This window comes from Arachis duranensis, chromosome 6 (genome assembly GCF_000817695.3).
Source record: "Arachis duranensis cultivar V14167 chromosome 6, aradu.V14167.gnm2.J7QH, whole genome shotgun sequence".
Lineage (NCBI taxonomy): Eukaryota > Viridiplantae > Streptophyta > Magnoliopsida > Fabales > Fabaceae > Arachis > Arachis duranensis.
In genome coordinates this window covers 101992855-102013507 of record NC_029777.3, presented here as the reverse complement: position 1 = coordinate 102013507, position 20653 = coordinate 101992855, and the positions used below count along the sequence as shown (strand labels likewise).

Sequence of the window (20653 nt, the reverse complement as noted above, 5' to 3'; positions counted from 1 at the left end):
ATTTTATTTTTTATTTTTTGCGGTATAATTTAGTTCGATAAACGAAAAATTAATCTGTCACGGATCTAAATTTTATTTAAGGGCTTATTGCTGACTATAGATTGCTACATGCATAAGAAATACCTTATTAACAAAATAGAATATATTTTATAAAATAGAAACTCACATGCAATTGTCTTAAATATGTTAAATCATCTAAGTATTCTCAACTATTAATTTCACATGAAAATAATTACATGTGAATTTTCACCCAATTATAAATGTAACCCAAATATAAAAGAATATTGTCATGTGAGTAAATTTCTTATAAAACTTAATACAAATCAAACCAAATTGTATTTAAATAATCTTCAATCCACCTTAAATTCTCAAAATTTGAGAATAAAAAAAATTGTTAAAAACTAAAGTGTCTAATCTAAAATTTTTAAAACTCTCTAATTTTAGACCTGCCATTTTCAATGTCACTTGCTCAATCTGCATTCGCAAAGACAAGAATACAAAAATCAGTAGATTTTTGAAAATATAATCCATGATGATACGCACTTGAAAAATAACACAGGATCCTTTTCAAGACTGTCCAATGATATTGCATGAGATTTTTCATGAACTGACTAATGCGATTCATAGAGGAGATCTTTGAATGAGCTAAGGTTGCATATTGCAACCCTCCAACAAGAGACCTATAGAGAGTTGGGTTTTCATATAGTTCAAACCCGTCAGAAATCAACTTGAGAGAGGATAGCATAGGAGTGGGGATAGGCTTGAACTAGAGAGGCCTGCATGTCTTAACAGATCAAGAATATATTTTAATTGTGAAATCTGAAATTCACCAGTGCCAAGCATATTAAATTCTAAGCTAAGAAAATAATTCAAACCACCTAAGTCTTTAAGAGAAAATTTAGAGTTCAAGTCAATGATTAGAGCATCAATTTCAGTCTTGTTATTACCAGTTATAACAATATCATCCACATAGACGAGTAAATAAGTAGTAGAATGTTTAGTATGTCGAACAAACAAAGAGATTCCAGCTTTGATATTAGAAAAATCATAAGTGAAGAGAGCATAATTGAATTTAGCAAACCAAGCGCTTGGAGCTTGCTTGAGGCCATAAATAGCTTTATCAAGCTTGCACACTAATAAAGGGTTGCTGGACACAAAGCCAGGAGGTTGTAACATGAAAACATCCTCGTTAAATCACCGTTTAAGAAGGCGTTGTTAAAATCAAATTGGTGAAGCAGTCAACCATATGTAACAGCAAGGGAGAGAACAATCCGAATTGTAGAAGGACGAATCACAGGACTATAAATTTGGTTAAAATCGATCCCTTCAACTTGATGACACCCTTTGGCCACCAAGCGGGCTTTATATTTTTTGATACTATTATTAGGACCCCTTGTAACAGTATAAACCTATTTACATCCTGTTCCGTTCGAGCGTGACCGAGGTATAAGAACTCCTTTCATGACTGCTCGACTCTGAGGAGAGCTATTTGTCGTCTACGAAGAATGATGGAACACCTCGGTGATATGAAGTACTTGCAAAAAGCACTCCGATGCTCAAATCAGAAAGAGATATTAAGGAAACAATATGAGTGTAAAATGAAACGTATTTGTGACATGTCTTCTCATGGGCTATCTGGTTTGTTTATATAGACGAGTGAAGTGTTAGCTTCCCTTTATTTGTTCCGATCTTTTCAATTGGATAGTGAGTGCTATTGTTGTTGATAATGGACTAGAGATGATATTTGACTTGTGTGAAACTGTAATCAAGTTGTGGTTGAGTTCTGCGTTATTATCTCCGGATTATTTGGTCAGTTTTGATATTGATCTTGTTTCCAAGTCTACGGGGTACACGTCATAGCCCCCAAGCTTGTCTGGCTTTGTTCAAGAATGACGGGCAAGCTTAATATACTCGGCCTTTGTGTATGTTTTTACCGCACGTGTGCGTTTGTTTAGTTTTGTGATGTGTCAATTCTTTTTGCAATGTTGGGCCCTCCATGGGTTGCGTTTAAGTAAAAGAAAGAAATAAAAATAAATATGGGAGAGATCAAAAGAAGGTCAAGAGACTTTTTTCCTTGTGAAATGTTCTGCAATTAATGCGCCTCGTTATCGATTAGGTTTTTAATGCTTTGAGCAGTTATCAATTAAGTTACCCACTAAGTTAGTGGGCTGGCAATAATATTTGTTCGTTGTTTTGGAATTGACATTCTGCTGTTTCAAATTCCTCCTACCAATTGACTCCAATCATGACTTCTAAAAGTTAGTTTCTTTTCCTAAAGTTACTTTTGCTTCTGTTTTTGAAATGGCAAAAGAGAAAGAGAAAGAAAAGCAGAAGGTAGTTGAAGTGAAAAAAGACAACCTGTATCACTGGGTACATGATGATGTTTGGACGCGTTCGTCGTCGTATGTGGACATTGAGTCAATGGATGAGCTTAAGTGTTTGAAAATTGTCAAAGAGGGTTCGGGTGTAGTTGTTGAGCTTCTCCACTGTTCTGGTGAGGATAGGGTTTACGAGAGGAGGGGGGATTGGCAGTATTTCTACATGTACACCCCATGCCTTATTGAACTTCGAGTAACATTTCATTTTAGAAATTTTGAGTGTGATGTTCTGACCCAACTCAACTGCGCGCCTTTGTAGTTGCATCCAAACTCTTGGGCATTTTTTTGTGCGTTTCAATGTTTGATGGAGTTTCTTTCTTTTCCCTGCTCCCTGTCTGTGTTTTTCTCATTGTTTCAATCGAAAGGGGTTCGAAAGGGGTTGTGGGTATGTTTGAGTAGTTTTCTCGGGTGTTCCCTTTTCCTGTTATATAAATCTTCTTTCAAAAACTCTAAATCTATGTTTGTTAAAGTGCGGTCGTAGTGACCGAGTATCCCTTCTATTTGGACGACGAGCTTATGGAAAGGTTCCCTCTTTATTGGTGCTCGGAGCCGATCCAAATTCTCGAGGCTACTGAGCGGAACACGGAGGAAGACTATTTCTTAGACCTTTTGATAGAGAGTTTTGCTGATGGGGAGTGTTTATCCATTCCTAAAGTTCTTCGTTTTCATGATTCTGGTGACAGTGAGGGTTTGAAAGCTTACATAGGTAATACTGGCTATTGTTTCTACTGTCATGTTTTCATTTTCTTCACTTTTTTCTTTCTGTTTGTAGGTGGGCGAGTTCCTCTTCTTGATCCTTCGCGATTTTAGTTGTTTCTGAAAAAGAAGAAGGAGAAGGATGCTAGTGGCTCTGGGACTCTAAAGGAGGGTGGTGGGGACGCTGCTCAGTCTGCCGCTCAGCCGGCATCCTCTTTTAAGAGGAAAAGGAATGACACCGAGAAGTCCCTGGAGGTTATTTCTGAGGGCGACAAGGAAGCTGTTGGTGGTAGTAAGTCTGCCTTTGACAAGCAGAAAATGCTTCATGGCTTCATCCCTACTACAAGTCCTCACTCATTGTGGAGCGATTAGTTTCCCTTTATATATATCTTTTTTTGTTTGATGTCTTATGCTTACATAGTGCATGTATTTGGTCGTAGATCGTTGCTTCACGATTGATGTGTGTTGGCCGGACGACCAAACTGCTTGGTGCTGAACAGCAAGTGGCTGTGGATAGGATCTCCGACCTGGAGAGGTCGTATAAGGAGAAAGTTGCCGAGCTGGAGAAGTCATCCAAAGAGAAGGATGATGTTATTGTGAATGTTACGGCAAAGATGAAGGAGTCTGAAGAGGAAGTTACCCGCTTGCGATATCAGATTCGGCTACTGCAGGCTGAAATGAAAGAAAGTGATATATCTAAAGGGCAGCTGACCTCTAGGGTCCATGAGTTGGAGGAAGAGGGGATGGAAATGTTTTCCTTCAGGTTTGACCGTGCTGTCATTCAAATTGCTGTGTTAGCCCCTGAGTTTGATTGTGGTCAGCTTGATGTGACCAAGATAGTTATTGGCGGGAAGCTGGTCATGGATGGAACCATGGAGGACCATGATGAGAATGTCCCTCCCTCTTAACTTATGTGTATTTCTGTAGTTTGTTTGTTTTGTTTGTCTTTTTCGGATTGAAGTGACTCTTGTTTCTGCTGACCAAGTTTGGGTCAGTTTGACATTTTAGTATTTTGATAATATATATAGCTATGCATGCTTAGTTTAATGTTTTTTCATTTGAAAGTAGAATAGGAGAAGAGAGAAAGTAAGTAACAAATCGGTCATTCATATATCGGTACATTGTATGACTTTTATGATTTGACATATTAGGCATCCGGCCTCATTAAAACCCTCCTTAGGTAAAACTCTTATTTGGAAAAAAACCTCTAAAGGGGAAAAAGAGTACCTTCATCCGCGGATCGTACAGGTTATGATCTATACAACTTTAGTGAAGAGATATTCCAATTTCCTGATAAAGAGTCACCTTGTAGTGTTTGTAGTTGGTAAGCCCCCATTTCGAGCACTTTTGCAATCCGAAATGGTCCTTCCCAGTTTGCGGCGAGCTTGCCGTGTGATGGAGGTCGTCTTGCTTCGTCTGTTCTTCTGAGGACTAGGTCTCCTTCGCTGAATGTTTTGGGTACTACCTTTTTATTGTGTCTTCTTTCTACTAGTTATTTCATCGCTCTTTGTTTGATAGCGGCGACGTCTCTATCTTCTTCCACGAGATCTAGCTCGGCCTTCTTTGTACCGATATTGTGGTTTTGATTGTATAGTTCGGCTCTTAATGTGGGGATGCCAACCTCGATCGGTATCGGTGCCTCTGTTCTGTAGACTAGTTTGAATGGGGTCTCGTCTGTGGTAGTTTGTATTATCGTGTTATAACTCCACAGTATTTCTGGGATCAAATCTGCCCATTCACCTTTTGCATCAGTGAGCTTTTTTCTCATTGCTTGCAAGATTATTCGGTTAGCAGCTTCGCCTTGTCCATTTGTCTGTGGGTGCTCGACCGAGCTAAAATGATGTTGTATGTTAAAGTTTTTCAAAAATGATGCAAGTTTATTGTCTGTAAATTGTCTACCATTATCTGATATTATCTGTTTAGGTATTCTGAATCTACATATGATATTTTTTCATATGAAAGAGCATACCTTTTCAGCTGTTATTCTTGCTAGTGGTTGTGCCTCTATTCGTTTTGAGAAATAATCAATTGAGACTAAGAGAAAATTTACCTATCCTGGCGCTACTGGGAATGGGCCGAGGATATCGAGCCCCCATCTGTAGAAAGGCTAGCTTACCTCCATACTATGCATTACCTCGGCGGGTTTCATTGAGATGGTGGCATGCTTTTGACAATTATCGCATGTTTTGACCTTTGCTATGCAGTCATTTTGCATGGTTGTCCAGTAATATCATGTTCGAATAATCTTGGCCGCCAGGGCTTGTCCTCCTATGTGGTTGCCACATATGCCCTCATGGACCTCGATCATGACTTCGTTTACTTTGTTTTTACCGATGCATTTTAGTAATGGGTGTGAGAAACCTCGTCTGTATAGTTCTCCTACCATAGTTGTAAAAAAACTTGCTTTTCGCCTAAAATTCTGAGGATTAGTCTCGTTTCTAGGGATAATTCCTGTATTAATATATTCAAGAAAAGGTATTCTTTAGTTGTTTGTATGAGTGATGTTCATTATGCACAATGATTCGATGCTAGGTTTTTCTAGTGTAAGTTGTGATAGTGCCGATGTGTGTGTACTTGCTCTAGTAGCGGCGAGTTTAGATAATATATCTGCTATAGTGTTCTTCTCTCTATGCACATGTGATATGGTAAATTCATCAAACTTTGAAATAAGATCTTTTGCTATGAGCTAATACTGCTCTAACATAGGATCTTTTACCTAAAAATCTCCTTTGATTTGTTGAACCACTAGGAAGCAGTCACAATGCACTATCATGCTTTGCACTTGGAAGCTGAGGGCGAGCTTGATACCTGCTATGAGCACCTCGTATTCGGCTTGGTTATTGCTTGTCGAGAAGTGGAATTGAAGGGATTGTTCGGCTATTACTGTTTCTCCTTCCTTTAGTACTACCCCGGCCCCGCTTCCTTCTCGGTTTGATGCTTCATCTACATGCAATTCCCAAGTTTGTTTGTGGTGCTGCTCGTCAGATGTAAGTTCGGAAACGAAGTCTACCAGGATCTGTGATTTCAGAGCCGATCTTAACTGGAACTGAATGTCGAACTCAGAAAGCTCGATAGACCACTTAGTCATCCATCCTGCCAATTCCGATTTTGTCAGTATTTGCCGTAGTAGTTGGTTCGTCCTTACGATTATTGTGTGACTCTGGAAATAGTGTCTTAGCCGCCTTGCTGTTGTTACTAGTGCCAAGGCCAGTTGTTTTATTCTGGGATACCTTCTTTCTGTTGGTTGTATAACTCTACTGATGAAGTATACTGGCTTTTGTGCTTTCCCTGCCTCAGTGACAAGAACCAAGCTTACAGAATAATTAGAAACAGATAAATATAAATACAAAAGTTTACCGATTTCTGGAATTTGTAGTACTAGTGGCGAGGACAAAATGGCTTTAAGTTCGGCGAATGCTGTCTCACATTCTTTTGTCCACTCGAATTTTTTATTCTTGGAGATCGTCTGGAAGAAATGATATGATCAGTTTGATACTGTGGGCAGAAATCGTGACAGAGTGGCTACTCTCCCTGCCAATTGCTGTACTTCCTTTATTGTTTTCAGGCTTGCCATTTTAAGTATTGCTTCACACTTTTCGGGGTTTGCTTCGATTCCTCGTGAGGTCAGCATGAAGCCGAGGAACTTTCCTCCTTGTACCTTGAAAGCACATTTCTATGGATTGAGTCTCATATTATATGCTCAGATTTGCTTGAATGTTTCTTTGAGGTCGTCGGAGTGCGATCTTTTTGGTGTAGTCTTGGCCACCATGTCGTCCACGTAGATTTCCATATTCCGACCTATTTGTTGATGGAACACCTTGTCCATTAGTTGCTTATATGTTGTACCTGCATTTTTTAGGCCAAATGGCATTACTCTATAACAAAAATTCCCGTGTTCAGTTATGAAAGCTGTTTGCTTTGGTCTTCTAGATGCATAAGGATCTGGTTATAACCAGAGTATGCGTCCATGAAGCTTAAGCTTTTGAATCCTGAGGTATTATCTACCAGTTTGTCAATACAAGGTAGTGGATAGGCATCTTTTGGGCATGCCTTGTTAAGGTTTGTAAAGTCGACGCACATGTGCCACTTACCTGAGTTTTTCCTTACCATTACCACATTCAAGAGCCACGTGATGAAGCGGATTTCTTTTATGAAGTCGGCGCTGAGGAGCTTCTTGATGTCTTCCAAGGCTACATTTGCCTTTTCTACTCCGAGGTTCCTTTTCTTTTGAGCTATAGGTCAGATTGCTCTGTCAATGGCGAGTTTGTGGCGAATGATGTTTGGGTCTATCCCTGGCATGTCTGCTGGAGTCCAGACAAATAAATCGGCGTTGTCTTGTAGCACTTTTATAAGTTTTAGTTGTTCCTGTCCTTCAAGAGCTCGACCAATGTATGTAAATTGTTCTGGTTTTGAGGTCAGGGGGACTTTTTGGAGTTCGTCTTCTGGTTGAGGTCTTTCTTGAGAATCTTCTCGAGGATCGAGCTTTGCTAGGGACAATACTTCATTTGTGCTGTGGATAGCCTTGACCTCTTGTTGATGTTTTCCTTTTGTGTTCGCTCCTTTTAGGCTTGCATTGTAACAATGCCGATCTTGTTGGCAGTCTGAGTGGACTGTCGCTATCTCGCCGGCCTGTGCCAGAAACTTAACACATAAATGTAAGGTAAACACTACTGCTCTGAATATATTCAGAGCAGGTCTTCCGAGAATAATATTGTAAGGACTGGGACAGTCCACTATAAGGTACTGGACATCCATGGTCTGTGATAATGGGGTGTCCCCTATTGTTGTTTTAGCCATATATAGCCTTTTTATTGGGACTCTTTTTATTGTATGGCTTTTTCAGATAATTTCATTTTTTGGAAGGTAGAGTAAAAAAGGACGTCTGCACTGCTACCTGGGTCCAAGAGGACTTTTCTTACTAATAGTTCACCTGTTTGGATGGAAATCACCACTGGGTCGTCTAGGTTTGGGCCCAGCGAGGATATGTCGGCCTGGCTGAAGGTAATTTTTAGGTCTGTTGTGTCCTTGCTCCTTTGAGGAATTTTTCCTTCGATCGCCAGCATTGCTCGGTAGCTTCGTTTGCGTGCCGCATTTGTCTCGCCTCCCCCGACGACTCCTCCGGATATGCAGTTTATGAGCCCCTTTGGTGGGTTAGGGTTGTACCATCTGTTGTCATCCTTTTCTTCCGAGGTTCCTTTACGCTCTTCTCGGCCTGAAGCGTTTTCTTTGCTTCTACTTTCTTCGACATATTTGTCAAGGAGGCTTTGTTGAGCTAATCTCTCTAATAAGTCTTTGGCGATTATGCATTCGTCCGTTGTGTGTCCGTACTTCTGGTGGAAGGCGCAGTGTTTGGTCTTGTCCACGAATCGTTGGTCCTGGTACCTCCCTGCTCGAGCAGGGGGTTTTATTATTTTGGCATTGAGAATATCCTTGATTATTTTTTCTCTCTTTGTGTTGAATCTAGTATAGATATCAAATTTTGGGGTTAGCTTGAATGGTTTCCTTGGCTCCTTATTGCTCGGCGATCTTATAGTCTTATCTTTTTCTCTTGGAGGGTTGCCTGTCCGCTTTCTATGCTTCTCGGAGTTCTTCGATCTCCATTTGACCTACGGTCCTTTTTCGAAACTCTTCCAGCGTCTTCGGTTTAGTCACCGCGATTGTTTCTCGGAACTTACCCGGCATGAGGCCGGCCTTAAGGGCGTGTAAGTAGACTGCTGGATCTAAGTCTGGAATTTCCATGGTTGCTTCAGCAAACCGAGTCATGTATTCCTTTAGACTTTTGTGTTGTCCTTGTCTGATTGTACTCAGGTAGTCTGATCCATGTACATATATTCTTGATGCTGCGAAGTAATCGATGAAGGAACTCGCCAGGTCCTCAAATGAGGAGATCGAACCTGCAGACAATTTAGAAAACCAAAGTAATACAGCGCCATCAAGATAAGTAGAAAAATCTCGGCAAAGCACAGGTTCATTGTTAGCGCCAATAAAAAATATCATAGATTGGAATTTCTTAACATGAGCTCGGGGGTCACCAATCCCCTTGTATGGCTCAAGGGCAGTAGGTAGCACGAATTTTTCGGGCATCTAAAGTTTGGTATTCTCTTCGCAGAAAGGGTTGTCTAAAGTCAGCTTTTTCTTTGGCAGACTGATGCTCAGCGGGTCTTTGTTGTCCTGAGCCGAGCCTTTAGAATTTCCTTCCTCATGTTTTCCCCCGTTTTCGACAGAGGATATCTCAGCTATCCTCCGAACCTCTGCCTGGAGTTCGACAATCTGGGCTAGGAGCTCGGCTTGCGTGGGTTGTTGAACCCCGTTGTTGGCCATGCTTGGAATCCTGTAGAATAAAAAAAGAATACGAAAGTTAGGCAAAGGTCAAATAAATGTCTTTCTGGGCCCAACGGTGAGTGCCAAATGTTCCGTTCGAGCGTGACCGAGGTATAGGAACTCCTTCCACGATTGCTCGGCTCTGAGGAGAGTTATTTGTCATCTGCAAAGAATGATGGAACACATCGGTGATGCAAAACACAGAGACGGGAGCGCCTGCAAAAAGCACTCCGACGCTCAAGTCAGAAAAAGATATTAAGGAAACAATATAAGTGCAAAATGAAACGTGTTTGTGAAATGTCTTCTCCTGGGCTATCTGGTTTGTTTATATAGACGAGTGAAGTGTTAGCTTCTCTTTTATTTGTTCCGATCTTTTCGGTTGGATAGTGATTGTCGTTGTTGTTGATAACGGACTAGAGATGATGTTTGACTTGTGTGAAACCGTTATCAAGTGGTTGAGTTCTGTGTTATTATCTTCGGATTATTTGGTCAGTTTTTATATTGAATTTGTTTTCGAGTTTACGGGGTACACGTCACATCCAATAATAGTAGAATTAGAAGGAAGGTCAATGAGATGCCATCTATGATTCTTGATCAAAGCATCATATTCCTCAATCATGGCTTGGTGCCAATGAGTAGAGGATAAACCCTCAGAAAGAGTCTTGAAAGGATATTGAGTGAGATCAATGTTAGAGACAGCAGCTAAAGCTTTTGGTTTAAAAACACCAAATTTAGATCTAGTAACCCTTCTATGTGTATTAGATGATTTAGGAGTAGGTGAAGAAGTAAGAATGGGAGCCTTGGGTAACTGAATTTCAAGACCAGATATAGTTATAGATCATGAGTAGCATGATGATCCGAGGAAGTAGAAGGAAAAAACTAAATATGGATAGTTGGGGTGAATTCAATACATTATATTAGAAGTGGATGGAGAAGTGGAAGCAGAATGAAGAACATCATATGTGTTAAGTGTATTAGTATTAAGAGTAGAATTAGAAATAGAAGAAGTGGAGTCTGTGATAGGTAAGGAATTAGAATTAGAATTGGGAACAAGAGGTATAGGAGGCACAGAGGTAATTGTACGAGACAAAGAAGAAGAATCAGATGTAGCAAAAGAATTAAATGAAAAGAAAGATGGAAATAGTTTTTCATCAAAGATAACTTTCTTACAATTAGAATTTTTCCTTCACGAGTAAGACATTTGAAGCCTTTGGATAGAGGAGCATAGCCAAGGAAGATGCATTGTTGAGATCTAAAATATAGTTTATGATGGTTGAAATGTCTAGTGTTGGAGTAGCATGCACAAGCAAAAATCTTGAGCATGTCATAGTTGGGTTTAATGTTGTGAAGCTTCTCAAAAGGTGATTTAAAATCTAAGACTTTAGTTGGTAGCCGATTTATGAGAAAAACAACTATAAAAAAAGCATCTTCCCAATAGAGAAGAGACAATTGAACAATAGCTAAGAGAGTTAAACCCATCTCAATCACATGTCTGTGTTTGCGTTCAGCAACTCTTATTGTTGATGCGTGTAAGGACAAGAGAGGCGATGAACAATACCTTGATCTTGTAAAAATGTCCTAAATGTGCTAGAAAGGAATTGTTTGCCATTATCAGTTTGAATGGCTTTGAGAGGGTGGCTAGTTTGACTTTCCATCAATACTTTTATACTGCTGAAAAATAGAGAAAACTTGAGACTTGGACTGCATTAAATATAAACAAGTATATCATACAAAAGCATCAAAAAAACTCACATAATAATGAAACCCGGATCTAAAAAATGGAGCAGGACCCTAAATGTCAATAAACACAAGTTGCAAAAGAGAAGTGTATTCAGTTTGAGAAAGGGAAAAGGAAAGAGCATGCATTTTTGCCATGCAACAATGATCACAGACAAAGGAATTAGTGACTGAATTTTGATTAATAGGAATATTACATTGTTTGAGAACACTTTTTACAATAGAGTTAGAAGGATGTCCAAGCCTTCTATGCCACAAAGCAAGATTGAGATTACAAGAAGCTAAAAAAGCATATAATGGTGTGGCACACACAAATTATCAAAGGAATTCCATGTCTAAGAATTCCTTGAAAAGACCTGAGATTTAACAAAATAATGGAAGGAAAAAAATTCAAAGAAAACATTGTTATCTAAACAAAATTTTGATACACTGATAAGATTCTTTGCAATTTCAAGAATGTGTAAAACATTTTTAAGAGCAAAAAGATGATTACTATGAGGATTAAGCAAAGAAGAAGAACCAGTGTGTTTGATAAAAATACTAGATCCATTTGCTATATAGTTGAACAGGCCCAATATATTCAGCTGAAGATATAAGCTTGGCAGAATCATGTGTGACGTGGTGGCTTGTATTGGTGTCAGGGTACCATACAGTGTGCAACGGAAGAGGTGGTGAGGTAGGACTGTGGCTGGTGAAAGGAGGAGGAAAGAGGAGGTGGTGAATTAGATGAACCAGCATTGGCTAAATTTAAAGAGTATCCGTTGTATGCTTGATCAAATCGATAGAAGAAGTATAAAGCGAAATAACCTGGACGATTACACACTTGGCAGTAAAGACGATTTGTTGTTTGCCATGAATTTCTTTCACCATGTGCAAATCTTCCACCACAAGCACCTCTTCGTCCTCCAGAGGCTCTTCCAGCAAATCTTGGATTGGAAAAATTTGATTGAGCTAACTGAACTTGTGCTAGTTTAATAGAAAGTTGTTTGAACTTTTCCAACGTTTCTTCATCAGAAATAAGGAGAGTTTCAACCTCTCCAATGGTAAAGAGTTTAGGTTTGGTTTGAATAAGTGTAATTCATTGTGAAAAATCTTTAGGAAGACCATCACATATGGCTTTTATATGTGTTTCATTCAGGACATCATACCCAATAGCAGTGAGAGAGTCAACAAGTCTTTTTATGGTAGCAAAATACTGGTTGATGGTGAGAGAGTTTTTCTTGACATTCTTGAACTGAGTTCTTAGTTGCTTGATCTTTGTTTTGGTGGATTTAGCAAATATTTGATGAAGTTTGTGCCAAATTTAAATAGCAGATTTGCAATGTACAATTTGGTTCTTGAGTGAACCATCAACAGATGCAAAAAACCAAGAACAAAGATTAGAATCATTTTGCATCCATTCAATGTACCTACTTGAGATGGTACCAATAGCTTTTTCAGCATCAGAGGCATGCTTTGCAGGTTCTTTTCTTTCAACAATGTGATCTTCTAAATTCTGGCCCTTAATTTTGAAGAGAGTTTGTTTTCATGTCACAAAATTGGTGTCATCCAATTTATCTAAAATGGGATTAAGTGTATATTTGTTGTTGTTAGTTGCAGAAGCAGAAACAATAAGTGCCATAGATTTAAGATTTAAGCTTTTGATATCATGTGGAAAGTTGATTTTGCAATAAATCATGCAGAGAAAACAAAAAACAAAGACTTTGTACAGCAAAAAAGTTTTTGAATTCTTAGTATGAGTACTATTTCTTTCCATTATATTCCCTTAATTATTCAACTAGAAGTGTACTATATATATATATACATAACAAAGAACCAGAAGGTGAAAATAGAAAAAATCTAGAGAGCCAACTAAAGTATAAGCCAAATAAATTCATTTTCTTTTATTTTTGATTTTGAAATTCGAAATATTAAGATAGTGACGGGTTATTATTTTTTTGTTTTGTAACAAGCCTGTTTTTCAACTAGTTGGACTTAAAATTCACTTTATCCTTATTAGGGACGGTTTATCATATGTTAAACATTAGAATAACAATGACACCAAGAACTTGTTTGGGTGAGCTTAAAAAAAAAACTTTTTTTAATTTTTTTAAATCTTCTAAAAAAATAAAAATAATTTTATATTTTAGTACAACAATATAAAAATAATTTTTCTTTTAATGTTTTTACTTTTATTATTGAAAATTTGTTAAACATACTAAATTTTTTTTCATTTAAAAATATTTTTTTTATGAACTTAATAACACCTAAATAAATACTTAATTGAATTGGTGACCGTAGGATCAACTTAGCTCAGTTAAAAACTCTGAACCAAATTGATCATTTTTAAACTTAAAAACTAAATTAATTAAAAGATAAAAATTTAGGGATCAAATTTGCTCCACAAAATTTTCATCTTACATTTTTGTATACTTCAAAACAAGTCATTTTCTATGCTTGATCTACATGGTACATGCTGCTCAACCAGCAGCTCTCTTTCTAGTTAGTATTAAATGGGGGAAATAATATCTTATTGCTAAGCACTATTAGGATATGAATAACAAGACATAATGATAGAACAGAGTAGGCCGACATATACCTGGTATATCTGAAAATATCTGAAACTACCTGATTAAAGTATATAACTATTGCCTATTGAAGCGCCTACAATTATACACAGACCTCAATATAGTTCTATACACGTTTCAACTTCTGGCGAAATGGTAACAAAAAAACAAACCATCATTTGATAATAATAACAAAAAACCCCGTGTTTTTCCACAGCTACACAGTTGCTTTGCGAAGGCTATCCATTCATCTGTTTCTTATTTTGTCCTGCATATATTAAAACACCATTTATTATTTAACAGAGAAATCTAAAAGCAGTTCTTTGGTTATCCATGTCCTAGTCATATATCGCTATTATTTTGTTAATTACATGCACATTTGCATAGTTGAAAAATGTGTATGCACCAACTTGTCCCTTCTACATAAAAAGGCAGCCTGGTGCACAGCATCTCGTGTTAAACACAGGGTCTGGAAAAGGATCGCACCTAAAAGGTGTAATGTATGCAACCTAAGTGATAATTACATCAGTGGCTGTTTCTACAGCTTGAACTCGTGACCTTGAGGTCACATAAAGACAACTCAACCTGTCCATTCTACATGCATAGTTGAAAATAATCTTAAATGCACAACAAAGTTTGCACCAAGATAATCTATAATGGTAAAGATGTCATAGAAGTTATTGACGTAATTATGCAAAGATCCTATTGGATTATCTCAGTACATCATGGAATAAATCTTCTACCTCTTTCTGGCCTTGTAACAGGACAAAGACAACAGAATAATAAACTAGCAAATATATGGTGTTTTTATGTCTAACTATATTCCCAAATTTCAACACCCCAGTAGTGAGTGATTCTCTAAGAATATGAAATGGAAATCTGCCATCAATACATCAAAACCGAAGTATAGAGGACAACTAGAAGATAAATGCAACTAGAAAATTAATGCTCAAGAAAGTAGCAAGGCAGTGATATCGCTCTACATGGATTAGAGCTAAGATGAAACAATTTGATAAGAGCGTTAGCTGAACAAAAATGTCATTAACTCATAAACATAGATCTTTCCTAGCAAGTTAGAGGCAAAGAGATCCTTGTGAAATTGTCAGTATCCCCCCACCTCCAAAATGAACAAAATGAGTGCATAAGCACAAGCAGGACAATGCCATTACAATTTTTTTTTAAAACATGACGGGGCAGCCCACCAAAAAAAGGGGGCGGATTATAATTTTTAGAGTGCCTATTTTGGTGGGGCAGGCTGGCCCACCGTGCTTATTGGAGGCACGGGACAAGATAGGCTGGCCTGTTTCCCATTCCTAATAAAGATACAGAAGTGCAGAACCATCAACAGATGGTCCAAAGTTTCAATTCATGCCGAGTGTTCCTCAAGAACCCAAGATTGTTCCAGAGAAATGTCATTGCTTAACTATGCAGCATGAGATCTTAGCAGTGAGAACAGTGAGAGGAGGAATAGCACCTAATAAAGACAGGTGAAAATAATTTGCCAAAATTCTTTTTTATTATTATTATTATAATTTTATTTGCCCCAAAAGCAAAAGTTTCAAGAGCATAAAGATAGAATACGAACTACCAAAATAATTGACCATAAATCTGCCAAACATAAATCATCATGAAAAAGTAGGTTAAATTAATCTAATAATTTAAAAAATTGTAATTAAATCCTCAAATTTTACCTTTTTTCCAAATCTTACAATTTTTTACTAAACAAAAGTTTCTAAACTATAAATACATTGTCACGACACAAACTATTTCTCAAAACTTTATATCTTATTGCACACCTTCACCCTTAGAATCCTTTGGGCTTGAAACATAGACATTGCACAACTCACCTATCTTGTCCTGAAATTCAACTTATTTTATTTAGAAGAAGGAGGATAACAATGATTAAGCACTAAATCAACTTAACCACAGAGACTACCATATCATAAACCATTTTACACGAACATTTTAATGTTCTGCAAGGGCAAATTAATAGCATCATATCTTCAATAAACATATTTGAACCTACTATGCAATTGAATGAGTCCATAGAGTTTATCTTAATTCTCATATATTTCCTCACAACATACTAACAGTCAACACTTGTACGTGAACAGGGAATTAAAAAAAAAAAAACAGCCGAGTGTACAAGCATCCTGCATTATCACAGGGTCCCGGGAAGGGCCGCACCCAAAGGGTGTAATGTATAAAATTATAAGGATTCAGTTAGAAGTAGACACTTCACTCGCAAGGGCATGGATGCTTTAAATATACTTTTGTAGACCTCAGAAGGTAGGAATCTCATGCATTTGGCACCCTTTTACCTTATAGTGACCATTTTGACATGCCAATGAAAGTACAAGGAGGCAAGGAGCAATAAATAGATTTAACCAGAATGTATGATTAGTCATTTACCTTTCTTGATATTTCTCCACTTGTCTTTAAGGTCAATAGGTGAACGGGTCTTATCAAAAACATGACGACCAAATTCTAGAATTCTATTCCAAGGGATTCTCTGATTTTCCTTTGAGAACCTTAACACTCCTTCCTGCAATGTTAGAATCATAATTAATGCTATTGAAGATTACAGATATGAAACTTGTTTGAGTAATGGAGTGTCAAAAATATTAAATATCAACAGTATATCAAAAGATATCTCTTATATTGTTGAGTTCTCCAAAATTTGGATTTTTTTTTCTGTTATCGCGTCTATAAAATCATTCTATTTGCATCATTTAGAAGCCAAATGTCAAATCCGATCCTGCAAGACTAGCATATTTGAATATCTGTTGTTGGCCAAATGCACATGACGGTGGATTTTACACTGCCACAAAGATTTGGCTTCATTCCTTCTCCCCAAACCAACAGTATTAGTCAACAGGAACTTGTCAAAGATTTGGCTTCCGTCCTTCTCCCAAACCAACAGTATTAGTCGACAGGAACTTGTCAAAAGTTCTAAGCAATCCGATATACCAAATAAAGCATATCATAGATATATCTTTATTGTCCTACTCGTATCATGGAAACATCATAGAGCATCTTAAATTATTTCATACAAACAAAATCTATATTTCTTTAGATTTTATTCTTTCTTATATTAATTCAATTATGATTTGGAAGAGTAAACCTTGCATCTGAGGATGGTTGTTGCATTGTGACCTAGAGCATAACAGAATAAAATTTTGGAAACAGTCTCTCCACAGTGAGTAATAGAAATTGAGGCCTTGTGTTGGCCTTTGGTCATTTAGGAGTTCCTATAACACCATATCTTTGAATCAGTTCTAATATCGCATACGACTACCCTTCAAAGCCCCGCCAGTCAGTTTCAGTCTTTGTTCTCTCCTTTCTCCTTCCTTGCCTTCAAAGTTGCATCAGTGTTCTGGCTAAACCATAACAACATTGATTGCAATTTTCTCACTAGGAGGGGTCAGGCGGTCAGCTATAAAGAGTTAAGGACTAACAGTGCAATAGTGCCTTGTCATATATTGTACTCCCCTGGGGTATCAATCAAGAGAGTTTCAATTATCCTCCATGGAGTACAAAATTTATACTCCACATTGTTTGACAACTAATCATTTATCTTTTATTTATTATTATATGTTCTCTTTCTTCTTCAACTGTTTTGTTGTGATAAATTAATGTGAAAGAAGAATCGTTCTTCCTTCGTGATGTATATAAGAATTACACATCAAGTAATTGTCCACTTTCAAAAATTTCACTTTTTATTCTTTTTACCAATTATAGAAATTACCCTTATTCAACGACCTATCTTGTCACTCTTATTAAATAATTCTCTGTACTTTCAGTAAGGCAAGCTGTTCCAATCATTTCCTTGATCATTTCCTCCAATCATTGTTTGATCCCTAATTTCCGTTAATTGACAATCAGCCTAAGCAAACCACTCTAAAGTAGTATCAGTCCTAAATCTTAAATGTAACCCAAAAACAAATAAAAAGATAAACATCTAATTGAAATGAACCTCATGTTTAGTCCCAAGTCCTAACCACCAGAAATATGTACATACATTATACTAACTCATACAACAGCAATAGTTGTGTAAGAACTTCATCTTTACTTCTGAAAAGCACCCACCAAACATTCAAATGGTGCAGGGTGGGTGTGTGTGCGTGCATGTGCACATAATTGAAACTTATACCTGCAGAATTTTTTCTTCTTCAGCCGTCCAAATTAACATGTTTCGTCTTGCTAATGGAAATTTTTTTATTCTGCAAGAAAGACTACACATTTAAGTCTGCTACATAACTAAGAGGGAGCAAAAGTTTGCCAAAAAAATAGTTAACAGTGCACACAGGTAACGCTCTTGAGAAGGTAACTTTAAATGAATAATGAAGCAAGCATTTAGTCACACACAGAGAAATGAATGACTCACTCTTGCTTTTGTGAACTCTGTGATCGTCTTCGGAATCTGCAGCTGGTAACTTCCTCATTTATGTCACTGCCCTTTTCCTCTTTGAAGTTATTCCCCTGTAATAATGGTTTCTTGTAAACATCCTGAGGATATTCTGTCTTTTGGATCTTCCTTTTGCTACAGCAGCTTCTCCCTGAGATGGCATCAGAATCTGAATTATTAGTTTCATTCACAGAACTACCTATTGCAGATTCCTCGTTTTCTTTAAGGGGAATCTTTTCTTTGCCAGTCTTCCTCCCCTTATCTCCAGATTTTACAGAACTTTCCTGCGTCCCTTGGGCAAATGCTATATCCTTTGAATGTCCTTCAATATGCTTTCCCAAATGCAAAGCATCTAAATGTCCTCCTTCCTCTCTGCCATTAATAATTCTTTCATGTACATCCTCCTTATTTAGTCTTGAGTTACCTGTTTCAAAGCTTTCTTTCAGTTCCAAAGATTTTTCGACTTTTCCAGGTCTATCAAATTTGTCCTGGTCCAAAGAACCCTCAACCAGATTAATATCTACTGGCATAACTTCTTCACCACAGGATCTGAAATCACCATCAGAATAAGCTTGATCTTCAAGTGCTATATCACATTGAACACTAGCGTCTTTTTGCAATTTTATTGGTAGGTCAACCTTTGGCTGCAAGAGCTGAGCACCGACTTCATCCGTTCCCTGCCTACCATCACTGCTTAATGGGATCCCACCTCCATCATCAGGTTCTTTCCTCTTATCAGCCGATTTGGTCTTCACCAATCTGTCATTCATAACCACATCTTTATCCGACAAGCCTAACAAAGCATTCTTCGCTGAGAAGATCCTTTCCTTCAACTCTGGATTCATATTGACATTCCGACTGTACCAGCAATAAGGGCAGTAGAACTTACCCAAATCATCAAACTTAGGTTCGGAGTTGATACACTTGGGGTGGAGCCCCACAGGGCAACCACTTCCACTACATACTAACACTCCCCCACGTTTATTGCAGCATAAGCAGATACTCTTGTCGAGAAAATCAATATCCTCATGATCGAGAATATCAAGGGGATTTTCATTGTAATGTTGATCAATGCATTCAACTGTTAGAACATCTTTCACGTTATCATCATCACCACCCCCATGTGATGTCTCAAATTCGGTTGCACAGTTTTTGTCCTGTTCATGATTGAGAACATCAAGGTGATTTTCATTGTAATGCTGATCAATGCAATCGACCATTGGAGCATCTTTTGCATCATCACCACCACCCCCATGTGATATCTCCAACTCGGCTGCAACGTATTCATCCTGTTCAAAATGCTAAACAATTAAATACATTACCATCATAACTAGGGATTCATGAATAATGGGACAACTTTTACTTCATAAACCCTTCCCTTCCCTTTCCTCTCTTCTCAAAAACAAGTATAACAACAATAAGAAAATTGGCGTATGCCATTTAATAAGACAACGAAATTTTGCGAATTGCAAAACAGACAAACTATCAGCAACCGTTAGAACAAATGAGCATATAATACAGAGAAATCGAGTTCGGAAATTAAAAGTTGAAGTTGAAGGGAGAGGTAACCTGCTTGGTGATCGGAGAAGGAGGATCTGCAGAGCACGAAAGCCTTCTACGTCCGCCACGTGTCTTGATTCTCATTATTCGCTATTTGAAAATTCCGTCAGTTTGGAACGAAACGATGGAATGCGAAGCTTCTTCGTCTTGCTCGTTCACTGCAACTGCAAAACCCACTGGCCAGAAAGTGAGACTGTAATCTAAAATCGAAAAGACTATTTTGCCCCTAGGTGTATAGGCAAGAACACATAGACCACCAGAAGAGTCCTCTCCTTCGTCGTTTTGTTCCTCCACCCGGGATGTTCACTCATCTTCTGTCATCGTCGTTCGTTGCTCGTCTTCCGCCGCTGTTTACAATTTTTATTTTTTGTTTCTGTTTTGTTTTTGGCATCCATCTTCATGAACTGATATTACATAATCTGCTACAATTTCAAGTGATCCACGACCCCCATTCCACCCAGACCCCCAAATTAAACCACCGGCATTGTTTTTTTCTCTCAAATTAATTTTTAGATTGTTCATATGGAAAATTTTCAGAAATAAAACAAAATCTTTATTTTCCAGAGAAATAAAATAAAATAAATATTATATACTAAAATAATTTAATTTTAATTCTACAATATCAAATTTTTTAAATCTAATCAAATTTATATATTTAAATAATTTTATAAATAATTGATCTAAGAATTAATTATTTCTATAGATAATATACATGTAGTTTTTTGTAAAAAATTTCTAACACTATATAACATTAAAATTAAATTCATGCTACCAAAATAATGTCGTTGTTGTATTTTTTAGGGCTTAACAAGGAAATATAGAGGACCTTAATAGTCAATTAATGAATTTTAATAAATTTTTCATCCGTATTAGTGGTTAATTGAAACGATTAATTTTATCTCTTTGGTATAAGAGTAAATATTATTTTTCAATTTCCTAATTATATCCCGTGATTAAAAAAGTAAAATACTAAAAAAACCAACCCCACAGGCCCACACCCCACCCCT

General features: G+C 37.4%; 1 protein-coding gene across 1 annotated transcript; it reads right to left on the bottom strand.

Annotated features, from left to right (window-relative positions):
• Positions 1–13475: 13475 nt before the first annotated feature.
• LOC107495194 (uncharacterized) lies at positions 13476–20037 on the bottom strand (the record flags this gene model as incomplete). The annotated part of the gene is given in 5 exon segments (XM_016116302.3): positions 13476–13946; positions 16091–16223; positions 17832–17901; positions 18066–19375; positions 19656–20037. Coding segments are annotated over 5 exon segments (1617 nt in total). The 3' UTR covers positions 13476–13917.
• Between the last annotated feature and the right edge of the window lie 616 nt (positions 20038–20653).